The following is a 19,476-nucleotide window of genomic DNA, read 5'->3' on the forward strand; positions in this document are numbered from 1 at the left end:
AATTTAAAGATTTTTTATTTATTTATTTGAGAGAGAGAGAGCAAGCACATGAGAGGGGGGAGGGTCAGAGGGAGAAGCAGACTCCCCGCCGAGTAGGGAGCCCAATGCGGGACTCGATCCAGGGACTCCAGGATCATGACCTGAGCCGAAGGTAGTTGCTTAACCAACTGAGCCACCCAGGCGCCCAAACATTTGTGTAATTTAAAAAGATCAATTAGCTATACAGAATATGGAAAGGGATTCCTGAATTTGATTGGAGAGGAGAATCTTGATAAACAGTTATCTTGCTTTTTTGCTTTCACTACTCCCTCTCCCCCAACCCCTTGTTGATTGGTAATAGTTGTAGTTCACCAGGAGCCTTAGTGGAAGAATAAAGGTAAAAAATAGTTGGTTTAAATTGCTTGTGTAACAGAATCCGTAGATAGTCTAGCCTGAAAGCTGTAAAAAAGTTTCAAGATGACCTGGCTTCAATATTGGCCCTACTCTACCAGCTAATTAACCTGGGCAGTTATTTAACATCCTTGAGTTTCAGTTTCCTGATATGAAAAATGGAGGCAATAATTGTATTATCTCAGTGGCCATTTGTGAAAATTCAATGAGATAATTCATCTAAGATTCTCATAGTGCTGGCACATAGTAAGCATTTGGTAAGTGTTAGTTATTGCTGTTGTCCTTTCTTATTAATGTGGCTATGGTTACATTTATAAAATGTTTTGCGGGGAGCTGGGTGGCTCAGTTGGTTAAGGCCCTGCCTTCGGCTCAGGTCATGATCCCACAGGGTCCTGGGATCAAGCCCCACGTCGGGCTCCCTGCTCAGAGGAGAGCCTGCTTCTCCCTCTCGCTCTGCCTGCCTCTCTGCCAACTTGTGCTCTCTCTGTCAAATAAAATCTTTAAAAAAATGTTTTGCTTGAACCATTATAATATGTGGCACATTCAGTTTGGTCCACAATTTCTTGATTCTTGGGAGCCTGGATGGCTTCGTTAAGCGTCTGCCTTTGGCTCAGGTCATGGTCCCCAGGTCCTGGGATCGAGCCGCACATCGGGCTCCCTGTTTGGTGGGAAGCCTGCTTCTCCCTCTCCCACTCCCCCTGCTTGTGTTCCCTCTCTCTCTGTCTCTGTCAAATAAATAAAATCTTAAAAAAAAAATCCTTGATTCTTAATTGAGATAAAATTCTATTCACATTGCTTAGAAGTTACACACTTCACTGATGGACTTCTCTGCCAATTAAAACTTGGTTTATACTAGCATAACATTGTGCCAGGAATCACTCACCTCACATATATCTTTATCCCCATAGCGACTGGCAGTTGAATGAGGGGAATTGAGAGGCATCTGAAGGGGTTTAGAGTTTTCATAACGTACAGCAAGAGCACAGGATTTAATAGGAAAGAGTTTATTGATTAGAGTCAGATGCTAGAAATGATGGAAGAAAAACTATCAGGAATATGATGATTCTATTATAATGTTACTTAATGTTTTAAATTTGTTGGCATAAAAGGATGTCTATTTACATGTAATATAAATTATCTCTTCCACACACTTTTCTCCTCAGCAGTGAGGTCATAGCTTTAAATTTGTGGCACTCTTAATTACATTGGAATGGGCTGATTATAGAGGATATAATTACAGCTTTGCAATATTGTTATACAGAAGCTAAAATAGAATGGAATTCCTGAAGAATTGAACTAAAGGACTTGTTATGGGTGAAAAGTTTGTTTTCTGATCAAGCAGAGAGAGTTCATAATATTTTACTATATCTTTTCTATTAGGAATGAGTTACTTACCCAATGCATGTCTTTGATCCTTACCATAAGACTTTCTTTTGAAAGTTGCTTAAGGATTTGTAAGGACATTTTAAAAGGAAACTGATTTGAAAGAGTCTTCTTGGAAAAGTCTTTCTTGAGATCCTAATCTGATCTTTTCCTTAATTATACTACATAAGAGGAGCATGTTTAAAATAACAGTATAATGTAAGAATTCCCAATTTTTTTTTTGTGGGGAAGAGCCACTTTATTTTTTCCTGTTTTGAGAACCTGACAGGAGGCTGGTCCAAGGACTGCAGCCTGTGAAATTCTAAAGAAGCTGAGATGGATGCTGGGGTGGAGTTGATGAGCTCATCCACAGTCTTGGCAAGAGGCTTGCCCATGGCCTCTGGCCCTTTCCCACTCCCTATTTGAGACACCTGAGAAGAGAAAGATGGCGTCTCCTTCCTGAATGGTCATGAGACTTCACAAACCACTGGTAGGTACGTCCACAGGCAAACTGCTTTGGTGGTGAAATAGTTACAAAAACTTTGGCAAAGTGTTTCTTCCTCCCACCTTAGCATTTGAATTATATATATATTTTTTAAGATTTTATTTATTTATTTGACAGAGAGAGACACAGTGAGAGGGAACATAAGCAGGAGGAGTGGGAGAGGGAGAAGCAGGCTTCCCGCTGAGCAGGGAGCCCGATGCGGGGCTCAATCCCAGGACCCTGGAATCATGACCTGAGCCGAAGGCAGATACTTAACGACTGAGCCACCCAGGTGCCCTAGAATCATATTTAACAATGCTCTGAGCATAACTGCAGTGAAATATTTTCCCCTCTTTACATCACAGTTCTTAGAGTTTTATTAGAGAATAGCTTCACAAAAACTTTTCAGGATTTGTTTTCAACTTATTAAGTAATACCATGTGCCATTTCATTTTCAGGAGAAGGACATGTATTTTCTTAGGATATAAAAGATGGAAGATTATTTTGCAGTGTAATGAAAAAAAGCATAAAAATTGAATGGTGATTAGTGAATCTTGGCAGAGCTATAACTGGCAAAAAAAGATTTTGAAGAAGTTTAAATTGTTTCCATTGTGTTCATTGTTTTTGGCAGCAAGCATGATGCATCTTTTTCATCATGGTTGCAAGGTCATGTATCTTTTTGATGGTTTCTGGAAATCAGCTGGCATCCCTTTCTGTTCCCAAGCCCCCATCCTACAAGGTAGGCACATAAAACTGGCAATCTGAATACATTTGCTCTCAGTAATTCCTTACTACTTATTTCCTAACAACCTGCTATTTCCCTGGGCCAGTCCCATGAGCACACCATAAGACAGTCAACAGGCTAGTCAGGTAAGGCCTGTCAGGGAGGGAAATAGTTTATATGCAGAAAGAGTTATACTCCCAACCATCAACTCAGGAGCTTAAGGCCAGCAACCAGTGAGAACTGAGTATAGGAGAGAGGCCCTGATAGAACCTTCTCAGAGCCAGTGGGTGCCTGTAATGCTATTACACACTGTGTGTGTGTGTGTGTGTGTGTGTGTGAGAGAGAGAGAGAGAGAGAGAGAGAGAGAGGCTGATTATACTACTGAATTGGAGTTAGCACTTCTGGTATAGTCAAGGGGCTTACCCTAAATCATTCACTATTTCTTGCCTTATATCAAGAAGGTTGAGTTTGAATCTGAGGTTAGTTTACGGACTTGAAGAAAGGCATTTCTATGCAAAGTTAGCAGGTCCTTATAGGATTTGAAGCTGCAAGCCTGGCTTATACACAGTGCCCTAAATAAGGAAACTGATTGTCATACTGCTAATTACTAATGTAGGGATTTGTGTGTGTGTGTCTTTTCTTTTTTCAAATGTATATGAATGCGTTCAGCGAATATTTGCTGTTGACTGTATTTTAGTCACTTGAGGTCCATAATCATGTATCCAAAACTTTTGAAGCCAAATGTTTTCAAAATTATAGTTTTTCATATTTTAGAAAGGCAGTAAGGAGCATCTATCATATATAACAGCTCCAGCAAGGCCTGTGGCACCACCTCCTAAGCAAACCTCTGAATACTTCTGCAGTGAACCATGTGAATAGTTACACTAAGTGGGATAATTAAGATAATGAATAGCCTCACCTGTATTCAGGCTTTGCTGCCAGATGATGAGTTCAGATAAGAAGTTCAGCCACAATTTAGAAAAGAATATTGCATAGTTCTTAGATTTTTGAAAATTGCAGACAAGGGATTGTGGATGTGGAAAATGAAGGTATAGACTACTGGTGTCTTTTGGTAAGGGAATGGAATTGAGGGTCCTATGCCTGCTTTCTTCTGCAGTTGGATTGGGTTTTAAATGAAATAGCACCTTAATTTTCTGTCTCCATTATTTTTCTTTGCATAGTAACAGGTTTTAGGCAGTGATGCTGACTGATTTTATGTGCTAATATGGATTATCACTGACTCTGGGTTTGCTAGCAAAAGCAGATAAATGATTTTCATGGTCTTGAAAGCTGCATAGACCTTGAGATGCAGAATGCCCAGATACAAAATTCATCCCTTCAGAGCTGTATAGTCAAACTATTGCTCCTTTTCTCATGAATAGTTCCAATTAACACACCTTTATGTAGGGATCTTTGCATAATCTGTGCTAGGGTTTCTCTAACCTTAGCACTATTGGCATTTTGAGTCAAATGATTCTTTGTTATGGGGGGGCTGTGCTGTGCATTGTAAGATGTTTAGCAGCATCTTTGGTGTCGACTCACTAGATGCCAGTAGCAGCCCCCCTCTCCCCACTGACAACCAAAAATGTCTCTAGACATTCATTGCCCAGTGTCTCCTGGGGCGCGAAATCACACCTAGTTGAGAACAGTTGAGTGTGTGTGCTTATGGACATTTATATATGTCAGTCTATCATTAGAGTTAGACACCATCATTTTGCCTTAGTCAGCTCTAGTTAAGCAGGGGCATCAGAAAGTTCCCACCTGAGTTATAGCTATACTTGGTGATTATATCTTCCCTGCAAATGGCCTATTCATTATCAGTGCTTCTCACAGTTTAAGGTGCATTTGGATCACCTAGGAGTCTTGTTAAATTTCAGCTTCCAATTCAGTAGATGGGGATGGGCCTCAAATTTTGCATTATATGAAGCTCCCAGGTGGTGCCAGGATGGACTATGGGTAGCAAGGCTTTGCATGTCAGATGTTTTGCTAACAATGGTGCTATAACTGAAAATTAACTCAGCCAGTTGTTCATAAGCAATAATGGATTAGACCCCAATCTGTGGACATAGCTTATACTCCTAACCTACAGGGCCATCCATTTTTTTCACAGAAAACATCAGGTAGGAGACCATGACTAAATTAGCTAAAATTTGTCCACACTTCTGGAAAAAATGACTCAAAATACATATCATAGGTGATGGATCAGGAGCTAAATTTTCACCTAAAAAGGGCAATAAATAATTTGAGTTCCAGTTGGTGATTTTCCTCACCCAGCTCAAAGCTTTAAAATACACGAGACTGTACTATGACCACTATTCTTAATTTAGTGTCAGTGAGTACTGCCAAGCACTGAAGTAAGTCTGCATCTATTGGCTCTAATTCACATGGTAAACTTATAGGTTTTGGGATTATAATCTCTATTTTACAGCCATGAAAATTGAAGCTCAGAAAAGTCAGGAAGGTTTAAAGCCCAATGCCACACTGCCTCTCCAGCAAAGAACACAAACTATTACCTCAACCTTGTCCACACACAGGGTTTTTTTTCAAGAAACATTCTCTGTGTTGGAGAAACTGTCAACCTAAAGAAAAATTCTCTTAATCACTGTGCTTGCATTCTTTTTAGTTCATATCCCATAGAGCTCTTCTATCTCCTAAAATAATTTTATTATGTACAACTAGTTTGTTTATATAAAGAGTAGTCCTAGCACTTCCTTTAGCAAATATTATCAACCTTTTCTCAGCTTATTGAGGTATAACTGACAAAATTGTAAGATATATAAATTATACATGAAGATTTGATATATATATAAATTGTGAAAGGATTCCCACCAAGTTAATATATCCATCACCTCACATATTCACCTTTTGTGTGTGTGAAAACGCTGAACTTCTACTCTCTTAGCAAATTTTACTTATACAATACAGGATGATCAACTGTAGTCACCATGTTATATATTACATCCACAGACCTTATTCATCTTTATAACTTAAAAGTTTATACCCTTTTACCACCCTCCTCCTGTTTCCTGCCCCCACCCCCACTCCAGCAACCACCTCTCTACTTTGTTTATATAAAGATCAGTTTTTTTTGTTTTTTTTTTTTTTAGATCCCACGTATAAGTGATACCATGCAGTATTTCTCTTTCTCTGTCTGGCTTATTTCACTTAGTGTAATGCCCTCCGGGTTCTCTGTGTTGTTGCAAATAGCAGGATTTCCTTCTTTTTTAAGGCTGAATAATATTCCATCATATCTTTATCTACTCATCTGTTGTCAGACACTTCAGTTGTTTCCACACCTTGGCTATTGTGAATAATGCCTCAGTGAACATGAGAGTTGAGGTATCTCTTCAGAGATGGTGATTTCATTACCTTCGGATATATACCCAGAAGTGGGATTGCTAGATAATATAGTTTTTAAAGATTTCTTGAAGAACCTCCATATTGCGTTCCATAGTGACTGTACCTGTTTACATTCCCACCAACAGTGTACAGGAGTACCCTTTTCTTCACATCCTTGCTAACATTTGTTACCTCTTGTCTTTTTGATAGTAGTTAAGGTGTGAGGTGATATTTCACTGTGGTTTTCATTTTCATTTCCCTGATGGGAAAATGTACCTGTTAGCCATATATATGTATGTCTTCTTTGGGAAAATGTCTGTTCAGGTTCTTTGCCCATTTTTTAATTTATTTGGTTTTTTGCTATTGATTTGTATGAGTTCCTTATATATTTTGGATATTAACCCCTTATTGGATATATCATTTGCAAGTATCTTCTCCCATTCCATAGGTTACCTTTTTGTTTCATCGACAGTTTCCTTGCTGTGTAGAAGCTTTTTAGTTTGATGGAATTTCATTATTTTTGCTTTTCCTTCCCTTGCCTGAGGAGATAGCTCTCGAAAAATGTTTTATGGCTGATGTCAAAGAAATTACTGCCCATGTTTTCTTCTAGGGTTTTATGGTTTCGTGTCTCACATTTAGGTCTTTAACCATTTTGATCATTTTTGTGTATGGTATAAGAGAATGGTCCAGTTTTATTCTTTTGCATAAGCTGTCCAGTTTTCCCAGCACCATTTATTGAAGACACTGTCTTTTCTCCATTGTGTATTCTTGCCTCCTTTGTCATAGATTAATTGACCAGATAAGTATGGGTTTATTCCTTGACCTCTTCTGTTCCACTGATCTGTGTGTCTGTTTTTTGTGCCCATGCCATGCTGTTTTGATTACTACAGCTTTGTAGTAGATCTTGGAATCTGGGATTGTGATACTTCCAGCTCTGTTATTTCTCAAGATTGCTTTGGCTATTCAGGGTCTTTTGTGGCTCCATACAAATTGTCATATTATTTATTCTAGTTCTGTGAAAAAATGTTGGTATTTTGATAGGGATTGCATTAAATATGTAGATTGCATTGGATAGTACAGACTTTTTAACAATATTGGTTCTTCTAATCCATAAGCATGGAATATCTCCATTTTTTGTGTCATCTTCTATTTTTTCAATCAATCTTTTATAGTTTTGGAATACAGGTGTTTCATCTCCTTCATTTTTGGCATAAAATTAAAAAAACTGCTAAGACCAATAGCGAGGAGATTACCCACTATGTTTTCTTCTAGGAGTTTTATAGTTTCAGGTCTTACATCCAAATCTTTAATCCATTTCCAATTGATTTTTGTGTGTAATGTAAGATAGTGGTCCAGTTTAATCTTTTATATGTGAATATCCAGTTTTTTCAGAACCATTTATTGAAGAGATCCTTTCCCTACTGCATACTCTTGGCTCCTTTGTTGAAAATTAATTGGCCATATTAGGATTTTTTTTTCTGGGCTCTCTTTTCTGTTCTGTTGATCTCTGTGTCTGCTTTTTATGCAAATACCATACTGTTTTGATTGCTGTAGCTTTGTGATATAGTTTGAAATCAGGGATCATGATGCCCCCAGCTTTGTTCTTCTTTCTCAAGATTGCTTTGGTTATTCAGGGTCTTCTGTGCTTACATATATATTTTAGGATTGTTTTTTTGTATTTCTGTGAAAAATGCCATAGGGATTTTGATAGAGATTACCTTGAATCTGTAGATTGCTTTGGAACATATTATTAATTCTTCCAGTCTGTGAACATGGAATTTCTTTCCATTTATTTATTTCTATGTCTTCAGTTTATTTAATCAGTGTTTCACAGTTTTTACTGTACAGATCTTTTACCTTCTTGGTTAAATTTATTTCTAAGTACTTTGTTTTGCTGCTATTGTAAAATGGGACTGTTTTCGTAATTCATCTTTCTGATAGTTCTAAAAGGATTTTTAAAAACTAAGTACCTCTTCACACCTTTTAAAGCTGCCGTCTACAAATTCATACTCAAGGTTTAAATAACTGCAGAAGATATAATTAACATTTGCCATATAATCTAAAAAAGTCACCTTTGGCAAACCAGTCACCTAAATCAGACATTCAGGAATAGTCTGACTTCATTTTTCAACTTAAGTAAATGTGTCAATACGTATCTCTTTGGCAACCATTTCACTCCTAAAAGAGATGAGGCACAGCAGCTTGCCCTGAGTTGTTCCCAGATGAAGAAACAAGCACTGCTTCCTCCACTGGTTCTGAAGCGGTTTCTGCTCTGCTCTCTTGGGGACCCTTTCAGGAGTAAGTGTTTCTGTAGTTGTCCCTTTGTCTGTGCTGTGCTCCAGAGAAGTTTCCAGACCAGAAGATGCATTTGGTAAAATTTTAAGTTAGAAGACTGTTTTGAAAGGATTCTTGCAGAACTGAAAGCACAAGCACTTTTTCTGGCAAGTCTTTGTGTACCCTCAGGGTAGGTGTACCCCAGTCTGAAGACTACTGTCTTGTAGCACTTATATTCATGTTCAAGTACTGATAGCACAATATTATAGGAATATTCACTGAATCCTGTCCACTTAAAAACAGGTTGTAGAAGCTGGTTTTATGGACACAAATTGAGGTAGTTAAATCCAAAATAGCTTAAAGCAGTGTCTTATTACAGCTTTTCTTTAGGTTTTCTATTATGGCTTAGAACTGTTAGAATTTACTGTGGTTTATCACTATTATTATGTGCAATACCAGTTCCTTGTTTTTCCAAAAATATCACATCTGTCATCTTGAATGTTCTTTGGTACTAACCATAAGGCTGGTTCTTTATTACAAATTATACATTCAGAGGGTCTTTTTAGTTTTTATTTACATACACATATGTCAGCACACATGTGTGACTATATTTTATCTCCTCTGTGGGAGACACTGTTAGTAATATCGATCATATAATACATGTGAAACAGATGGTTTGTCTAAATGTTCTAAGCCAGTCATACCCATAATAATTTATAATTTTCACCACTTTTGATTTTGTCTTATTTATGTGCATTACAATGTACCCTACTAAAATATAAGCTTCTTAAGAATTGGGCACATAATAAATAAAATCTTTAAAAAAAGGGGGGGTGGCGCCTGGATGGCTCAGTCATTAAGCTCTGCCTTCAGCTCAGGTCATGATCCCAGGGTCCTGGGATCGAGCCCTGCATTGGGCTCCCTGCTCTCCAGGAAGCCTGCTTCTCCCTCTCCTACTCCCCCTGCTTGTGTTCCCTCTCTTGCTGTGTCTCTCTCTGTCAAATAAATAAATAAAAATCTTTAAAAAAAAAAAAAAAAAGAATTGGGCACATAGCCACTCTGGAACAGTATGGAGGTTCCTCAAAAAGTTGAAAATAGAGCTACCATATTTCCCAGCAATTGCACTACTGGGTATTTACCCCAAAGATACAAATGTAGTGATCCAAAGGGGTACGTGCACCCCAATGTTTACAGCAGCAATGTCCACAATAGTCAAACTATGGAAAGAGCCAAGATGTCCGTCAACAGATGAATGGATAAAGAAGAGTGGTATATATATACAATGGAATATTATGCAGCCATCAAAAAACTGAAATCTTGCCATTTGCAACGACGTGGATGGAATTGGAGGGTATTATGCTAAGCGAAATTAGTCAATCAGAGAAAGACAATTATCATATGATCTCACTGATATGAGGAATATGAGAAAGAAAACAGAGGATCATAGGGGAAGGGAGGAAAAAATGAAACAAGATGAAACCAGATAGGAAGACAAACCATAAGAGACTCTTAACCTCAGGAAAAAAACTGAGGGTTGCTGGAGTGGTGGGGGGTGGGAGGGATGGGGTGGCTGGGTGATGGACATTGGGGAGGGTGTATGCTATGGTGAGCACTGTGAATTCTGTAAGACTGATGAATCACAGACCTGTACCTCTGAAACAAATGATACATTATATGTTAAAAAAAAAAAAAAAAGGAGAAGATAGTAGGAAGGGTAAAAATGAAGGGGGGAAATCGGAGGGGGAGACAGACCATGAGAGACTATGGACTCTGAGAAACAAATGAGGGTTTTAGAGGGGAGGGAGTGGGGGGATGGGTTAGCCCGGTGGTGGGTATTAAGGAGGGCAGGTATTGCACGGAGCACTGGGTGTTATATGCAAACAATGAATCATGGAACACTACATCAAAAACTAATGATGTAATGTATAGTGACTAACATAACATAATAAAATTAAATTAAAAAAAGAAAAAAAACGGGCACATGTCTGATTCATTTGTTTCTTCTACAAATATGTCTACCACAAAGCCCCTTACATATGGAGGGTATCAAATGTTTTTGGAATGAATGAATGAACAAATATACCTTCCTGTGGAAAATACTGTAGCATTGTCCTGAATAATTTTATTCATTTTTTTAAAAGAAGATGCTCTAGTATTTACTATATGCATGGATTTAAATGTTTAAGAAAATGAGGTATAAATGGTTTTCCCATATACTCTGAATTGCAAGTACATTATTGGACTTCAGAAAGAATTGAGACTATTGTAACATCTCTTCTTCCTTTAGATTCCTGAATTGGAACTATATGTGTTTGCTTGTTTGAGAAGAGAGATTGGTGATAAATGTCCACACCCTAGCCCCTCACTCTCCTTTGATTATTTCATCTCTGCAAACAAAGGAACAGTTCTTTTATTTTTTCCTTACAGTCCAGAGCTCTACTGACTAATATGTTTATTACACAAGCAACATTAATCAGCAACAGCAAATGAAATTGGAAAGGAAATATTCATCTATAATCTGACCACATGTTTCTACTTTTCCAGATTCTTTTCCAGTTTTTCTGACACCTGGGCCATATAAATAAATGTAGGGTGATTATCAAGCAATAAAACCAATTCCACAAGCCATTAATGGCATTGTGTTATTTCTGTTAGCTGTAGAAATCAATATGTAAGTAGGGAACAACTTCAGAGAATGCTTACCTTCTCACCTGTCATTTTTAGGAGGCATGTATTCCACTGTAGTTATTATATGGATCTTGAATTTAAGTTTTTGATGTTATGAATATGGCAAGACTTGTTCATTTAATTTGCAAACAACACAGGACTATAGTTAGTACTGGGGCTATACTGAGATGAACAGGAGAGGGTTCGTTCCTGTTCTCAAAGCATTTGTAGGCTATTGGGAAAGAATGAGCAGATAGTTCCAGTGCAATTCAGTAAAGATTCCAGAGCAGTAGTTCTCAAACTTTTTGGTCTCATGACTCATTTATACTTCTAAAAATTATTGATGACTCTAAAGAGCTTTTGATTATATGATTTATATCTATCAATATTAACTGTATTAGAAATCCAGACTAAGATTTTTTTTAATGTTTGTGTATTTATTCATTAAAAATAATAAGCCATTGTATACCAACATGTTTTATGAAAAATAACTTTTTCAAACCAGAAAACTAAGTGGGAAGAGTTGCATCATTTCCTGTTTCTGCAAATTCTAGTGTCTGGCTTAACTGAGGACAACTGGTCTCAATTCTTTTTCACACATTCTGTAAGCTGTCAGAACAATGACATCACAACATGTCACGTAGCCTCTGGAAAACTTGTAAGTTTTACACTTGTAAGAGAATGAGAGTGAAAAAGATAGTTATTATAAAAATAACTTTGAACTTGCAGTTCAAAAAAAATAACTCAAGAACTTGCAGAGCTCTTGAAAGGGACCACACTTTGAGAACAATTTCTCTCGAGGATAGACAGTTGAAGCATAAATGACAAATACGTCTTTCTCTGGAAAAGCCTCTAGTTTGGGTTGTCAGCTTCTGCAGTGAGTGAACCCTTTACTTCATCCAGATTCACTGACCTAGTCACTGCTCCAGTGTTCCCATCATTAATAAAATTAGTTGTTTGTTCCCTACCTTGGATAGGTAGAAGATCCTCTGTCTTCAGTACCTCTCTCCCAGTTCTTAGAAAAATCCTAAATGACAAAACTGTCTCCATAAAACATTGTTTTGTTTGAAACCATAATTTGAAATAAGGTCATGGAAACCGCTGACTTGCCTTGTTTTTAAAATGCATCCATCCACAGTGCTGTGCAGATCAGCTGACATTTAATTCATTTCAGATCTTTATGAAGCAGTTACAGTGATCACCTACCATGTGCAAGGTACTGTGCTTGTTATTTGTCAGTTTCCCTTTTTCTGTCAAAACCTGGAAACCTGTATACTTGCATAGCTCTGGTCATAACTTATAATGGTTTCCCATCAACAAACACATAGTGTGATGATACCAAATTCTGTTTGGTCTTTTCTTAAGATATATGAAATATTGTACCTTTCATTCTAGTCCTAAGTGTGTAACTTCGCTTTGATGGGCCTCAGTTTCTATATTTGCTTTTATTCTTCCAGAACTAGTTTAATACATTACGTTTTCTTTCTGACTTAAATGTTAATCACTAAAGCAGAAACTACATACATCACACTATTTTATTCATTTTCGTATCTGCTCTCATGGCTAGACTTTAATAGTGTGGTTATGATTATATTCCACCATATCTTTTAGCAATTCTTATCTAATATATAATTTTAATTGTTGCATTGCATTGATAGCAGCTACATTCATTCATAGTTAAATAACCACAGAGCTCTAAGCAGTTTGCAGAGAAATTATATGCAATTTTTTGGAAAGCTTCCTTAGATTGAGATAGGTTCTTGATAATCAGGCCTATAATTTATGTTTCTTTGCTCTACTCCCTTTTTCAATGGGACTTTTCACTGTTTAGTCTGATTTTTAGGAGCACTCATAAAAATAGCTATGACCAGTCTTTTTTATTCAATGTGTGCTGCTTCCTTTTATTTCTCTCACAAGTCAAAGGTTTTTTAAAAATTACAGCTACAGCATACCATAGTCATAATGTAATGCTCAATTCATTTGACTTGGTCAGCAAGATCTAGAACAGTAACACTTTTTTTGGCATCTGCTAGCTGAATATGAGTGTACATCTGTGTCTGCTTTATGTCCTTGTTATTGAAGATCCTGTCATCATCATTGAGATCATTTAGAGACACCATAAATGGGTCCAGATCCAGCAAGCTGAGTTACTACTTTCCTTCACTGTGAAACAAGAATTGGGGCATGAAGTGACAGAGGAGGTTTTAGCTGGTGTCAGAGGAATATATTGTAAAAATGGGGCACCGTGAGTCAGGACTTTGCATTATCTGAACAATTTTGTTTGGATCCCCAGGGATTAGGGGAAGTGAAATAATAAGATGCAAACAGTCAAATGACCTATTAATTATAAGGAGCTTGCGAGCTTTTAGCAGAAAAACAGTATCCTTACAGGAGCCTGTGAAACCCTCAGACTGAACAGAGGGACAGGGGTTGGGGCAAATCTCACTCTTAAAAACAGGAAAAAAAAACAAACTGAGTGAGACCCAGTGTCTCCTAGAAAGAAAAATTGCTGAAAGGTATGGTTTCAGAATCAGAAAAAGGCCACTTTGAGAGCTTGCACACGGAGAGCTTGGGAAGTAAGGCTGCAAGGAGAATATTTTCATTTTGAGACCATAGAATCTGGGCTAGAAGAGACTCCACACCCAGTCAAAGGGCCGGGTGGAGACTTGAAAAGATGCTCAGTTTAGGCTTGGGAGAGGAAATGGGAACATGGAGGTGACAATAAGGACAGCACATGTAAATCTGTACTAGGATAATTACTTAGAACCTGAATTATGTGTTGTTTCTTCAGTGCCATACTGTCAGTTAAGGAGCTTTCTAGAAAGAACCATTGGATGATGGATGTTCATTTAATACCACTAATCTTATGCCTCTCCATCCCCCATTTTAATTATTCATATTAAAAAATATCTACTCAAATGGATTTTTTTGCCTTGCTTTGATTATTGCTATAAAGAAGGAGCTTTTTAAAAACCAATTACTGTGAATACAGTACTACACTGAAGAACCTTACTCTTCTTTTTGTGTTCTTACCCCCTCACATACTCTGGATGAGGTTCTTAATTATTTGAAAAAGATCCCTCAGATCAATATTTTAACATTTTCTCTTTTTCAGACTTTTCATTTCGATTGCTACTATGCCAAAAACAAAACAAAACAAATACACACACACACACAAAACCCTAGCCTATCTATCTTTCATCAGATTGAGACTTCAGGTCCTTGGCTGACTGAGTTTTAGGTAGACATCTCCCTGATCTTTTAAGGCCTACCTGGGCCAACCACACCTTCCCCTTGCTGCCTTGTCTTTCTCTACAGAGAAGCATTCAAAAAAACTACCCAGCATGTGATGCCTTGGGTTGCCACAGATATGTGTGTGCTTCTGTATTATTGAGGGTGCCTTACATACAGAGCTGCCTTTAAGTTAGTGATGGTGGTGATAATATTGAGCTTGTCCCCAGGTTCCTAACACTTTATCATTCTTTCCATTCCTTCCTCCCTCTTTCTGTGGTTGATTTTGTACTCCTTCTGATTTGTGTTCTTCTGTATCTTATCCTTTTGCCCCAAGGTAGCCTTCTATAGGATAGAGCTGATGTCCTCCCTACTGCCCTAGCAGTAGATGGCAGTAAACATTGCAGGTAGCTGAGTGGCAAGGGACAGGCAGGATACCTGACAGGGAGCAAGTATACTTGCCAGCGATGCAGCACCCATGGAAAAGAGGCAATAGAAGGGAGGCAGGGTAGTGCTGGGGGAAAAATTCAGATTCTGGGGTTCAGTTTTCAAGCCAGAGTTGAATCTTGGCTTTCCTGCTTCTATCTAGTATGACTGAGCAAGCAATTTAATTTCTACGAGTCTCACTTTCTTCATCTGTAGAATGGGGATAATATGGGACTCCCTCATAATAGTGTTGTTCTGAGGATTAAGTAAAACAATCCATATAGGGCACCTGGGTGGCTCAGTCGTTAAGCACCTGCTTTCGGCTCAGGTCATGATCCCGGGGTCCTGGGATCAAGCCCCGCATCGGGCTCCCTGCTCCTCGAGGAGTCTGCTTCTCCCCCTCCCTCTCTCATTCCCCCCTGCTTATGTTCCCTCTTTCACTGTGTCTCTCTCTGTCGTATAAATAAATAAAATCTTTTTAAAAATCCATATAAAAGCCCCTAGCATACTACCTGTCACAATACGTATCAGTTACTATTAGAAGTAGGAAACTGTGATGGTGAGGCAAAATAGAAGAGCACCTCAGCCACAATGGACTGGCCTAAAGTAGGAGTCGCCTAGGAGAGAGAATCAGAATACATACTAGAATGAAAGATATGATTACCTAATCTGTTTACCGTGACCTACTTTCAGGCCATTAATGGATCGTTTTAGCCACACACATAGTTAGCCACAATGATTGTCATTTTAGGCCAGGGTTTCTCAGCCTTGACACCACTGACATTTTGGGCTGAATAATTCTTTGTTATGGGGCCTGTTCTGTGCTTTGTAGGATGTTCAGCAACATCCCTGGCCTCTACCTACTGAATGCTGGAATAACCCAGTAACCCCCAACTCAGTTGTTACAACCAAAAGATGTCTCCCAACATTGCAAAAAACCTGGGGACAAAAATCATCTTTAGTGGAGAACAACCATTTTAAGGCATAGGTAATTTTTTTGAAAGCTTCTATTAGATCCCTGTTGTCTCTGATATTCATACTCCTTTTCATTATCTGCTGCTCAGATGTATTTGGGATTAGCCAGTATTTTCCATTTCTCTTTGGTTTACAGACCACAGCTTTTCTCCCTTCATGGAAAAGAATAATGTGAATGTTCATTATTCAGTGAAATGCCAGTATATCCCAATAGATGCTAGTAGCTCACCTTCCCAAAGCCTCTCTCATGTTCTGCTCATCGTACCCCTGTTCTTCATTCCTTGAGTTTGAACATACACGTTCTTTGCTGGGATCAGATACTCTTAGACTTGTCTACTTGGGTACTCAGAGGCAGTGTGGGCTGACTGATTTGGTGCAGACCTGGAGGGAACAGTCTTTTTCTGGATATGCTGCTTCCTGCCAGGTATGGTTTCCCTAGTGAAAAATGTGGAGAAGACTACTGAGGATGTTTTGTAATATTTTTTGTTGAGCAATTTGGAAAAAAATATTAAGTAACAGGTTGAAGAACACCCAAATTGTCTGAGAAACAAGTCGTTTGAGGTTTTCATATTGTTATATAATTAACTTTGTAATTATTTGGCTCAGTTTTAACTCTAAGCAAGTATGAACTTCAGTTTTGGATTGCAGATTAGCATTCTTAAATATATAATACATATTTAAAAATATGTATATTAAAAGGTAAACTGTCTTTCTCCCACCTCATCCTTCATCTACCCATACCCCTTTCCCAACCTATAACCACTGTACATATTTTCTCTTATAGGTACTTCTAGAATGTCTTTATATGAGTAAACAAGCAAATACAAATAAAGATTTGTATTCTTCTTTATACAAGAAGTAGCATTCTGTAACTGTTCATCTGTCACCTTGATTTTTGCAGTTAAACATTTTCTTGGAGAGCTTTCCATTACATCAGGATTCTTAAGCAGGGGTTGAAAAAAGGAATAAAAATCAGCATGACTGCTAAATAAAATCTTTACAACTTCATGCTAAAGAAATTAAAATTTGTAGGCTTTTTTAAATCAAATAATATAGACAGTCATATACTTTTACGTTTTAAAGCTTTTAAAAGAAATTTCATATAAAGGTAATTTTAAGATAAATTGTAATAATAATATTTGATTGTAATTCTAATAACATCGCCTTGATTATTGTATATCTGTCTTTAAAATGTCTGTGTGTAGCATCTGTCTTTTCTTAGTTGAGAAACTGAGGCCCAGGCAGATTGCATAACATGCAAGGCCATTGTTATGGTAACCCTGGAACTGGAAACTGGAAGATTCCAATTCCTACTATCCAGTGCAGGATTTAGCTTATAGAAACAGACAAGCATATTAAAGGTCTACTCTTTGCCACTTGATCTTAATCCTTATAACAATGTTATGAAGTATTATTTCCATTTTACAGATGAGGGTACAAACAAAAAACTAGAATATAGACAGGTTAAAGAATTACCAAAGAGCACTAACTGCAAAGCATGTGTTCTTCTCACTTAAACCAGACTACATGCTAGACACCCAAGAGTACTGACCTTAAAAGAGTTTCCTCTTTCTCCTATCCCATGTTTTTAGTGTTCAGTTGTTCATTCCTCAACTCTCCCCAAGTCCCCACTTGGCTCCTTGACTCCTCCTGTCTTTGCTCACACCACCTTCCTTGTTCCCTGAACACAACAGGGCCTGTGTTTTTTGTACTGGTTACCTCCCCAGGGAGCCACTCATCTCCCTCATCTAGTACCATCTGTTATACTGTATTTTACTTATTTGATCATTGACTGTCTCTCCTACTAGAATATAAACTTAATGCAAGTGGGTAGGGGTGTGTGTGTGTGTGTGTGTTTTATTCAATAATGGGTCAGTTACTGTCAGTTTTATTCAATACTATATTTTTAGTTCAGGAACAGTACTGGGTACTTAATTGGTATTCAGTAAATATTTGAACAAATACCTATTCTACTTTTGAACTGAATACTATGTTAAGGATTAAGGTTGTAACTATAAGCAGTAGACACATAAGTAGTTCCTTCCCCTCTACAGTCAATGAATAAGTTACCGTTTATTAAACAATTATTATATGCCATATACCATGCTAGTCCTGGAAACAGTCATTGGAGGCAGGTATTACTGTCCTCATTTCACAAAAAAACCAACTGAGGCTTAGAAGTTAGATAATTTGCCAAAGGTTCTGCTGGTTAATTGGCAGAACCAGAATGCCAATACAGTTTTTACTCCAAATCCTGTTTCTCACCACCATGACATACACCCACAGCCCTATCTCATATATCTTACGTACCAGCCTCTCCCGGCAGTAACTGAGTTGCAATCTGTCAAAGGCCCAGAAAATCACTGCCACTTACAGTGCTCTGTTTTGTCACAGTATTTCTGTGTAGGTTCAGGATAACTTTGAGCCTTGATGATGAGACAGTAACAAATATTCTCCTAATCACTGTAATAATAAAGCAAGTTTAGTCATTTGGCATAAATTCATAAATATTTTTGGATGGTTTTAAAAATTGTGACTTTGCCAGTAAAAACATCTCATGTTCCCCAGAGGAGGTGGGTTTGTCATAAATACCATTTCCGTTGAACATTTCAAGGAACTTAAAGTTCTTGGAAAATATTTTTAACAGGCAGCCTTTTCTCAGGCAGACTTCAAGGGCATAATACTATATACCTGTAAAAGTGTGGGTGCATGTGCTTTATCTTACTAAGGATATTTATTTGCATTTCTCATTGTTCAAAATTCATCTATATTTGGAGGTTTCTTTTGTGTCTTAGTGGATTGAGGTAAACAGGCATGGATTCTTTAGAAGAACATTCTGGTGTAGCTGCAGAATTTTCTTTGTTTTTAATCTCCATTAGTCCCTTTTTTTTCTCTTCCCAGATCACAGGTTATTTTCATTCAGATATTACGAATAGGTATTTTGGAAGATTAGTATAATTCCTTTCTCTAAACACTTTTTCTTTGGTAGGTTACTTTTCTTTCTTGAATTTTCTCTCCTTTAAAAGGTTACAAAGAGTATATCCTTTTCCAAATCTTATTCTGAGCCAAAAAAAAATTTTTTTAAGCCACTAGTTCCTGTAAGTCTTTAAGAAAAAAAAAAGGCTTTCCTCTTTTATTTGGCTTTCATACGTTAATTCACTGGTGTTCATTCAGTTTGTCAGATTTAACATAAAAGGCCAAAGCAGAGAGCAGTCATGTGCCAGAATAGATGAGTTCACTGGTTTTCACCTCCTTGTAGTCTGGCTGCCTTTACAGAGGCAGTGGCTAACATGGTATGCTTGGGAAACCAAACGTTTCCTAACTTGTTAGTGGGAAATTAAAACTTCAGAAATTTAGAAACCACAACAACAGAGGCTTATATTCTATTGTGACTACTGAGTCACACAGTTTGCCATGAGAAACAGGCTTTTAAATAGGAGCCACAAGTGTAAAATGTGAAACATTTTGATCCCTAGAGAATTCCACCCCCACCCCTTCCATTTTAGCTATAGTAAATCAGTAAATAAGGGACAAAGCGACTACGAACATTTGATAGCACTGAATAGTAGTCATAGGTCAGGGCTATTGGAGGATGAAGGTTGAT

The 19,476-nt window shown here is 37.7% G+C and overlaps 2 protein-coding genes across 5 annotated transcripts in view; one reads left to right on the forward strand and one right to left on the reverse strand.

Moving 5' to 3' along the window:
- Positions 1–19,476, forward strand: part of CMSS1 (cms1 ribosomal small subunit homolog) — a 380,974-nt gene that overhangs the window by 30,295 nt on the left and 331,203 nt on the right. The gene's annotated exons all lie outside the window — the stretch shown is intronic.
- Positions 1–19,476, reverse strand: part of FILIP1L (filamin A interacting protein 1 like) — a 111,657-nt gene that overhangs the window by 21,049 nt on the left and 71,132 nt on the right. Inside the window, exon 1 of one of the 4 annotated variants that reach the window (XM_035015216.1) lies at positions 16,102–16,375. The exons of the other annotated variants lie outside the window; for them this stretch is intronic. Coding sequence (XP_034871107.1) covers positions 16,102–16,121 — 20 coding nt within the window. The 5' untranslated portion in view covers positions 16,122–16,375. Of the gene's footprint in view, positions 1–16,101; positions 16,376–19,476 lie in introns of those variants that run through there. 4 annotated transcript variants of the gene reach the window in all.

Source organism: Mirounga leonina, unplaced genomic scaffold (assembly GCF_011800145.1).
Source record: "Mirounga leonina isolate KUSES-001 unplaced genomic scaffold, KU_Mleo_1.0 Mir_169, whole genome shotgun sequence".
NCBI classification, from domain to species: Eukaryota; Metazoa; Chordata; class Mammalia; order Carnivora; family Phocidae; genus Mirounga; species Mirounga leonina.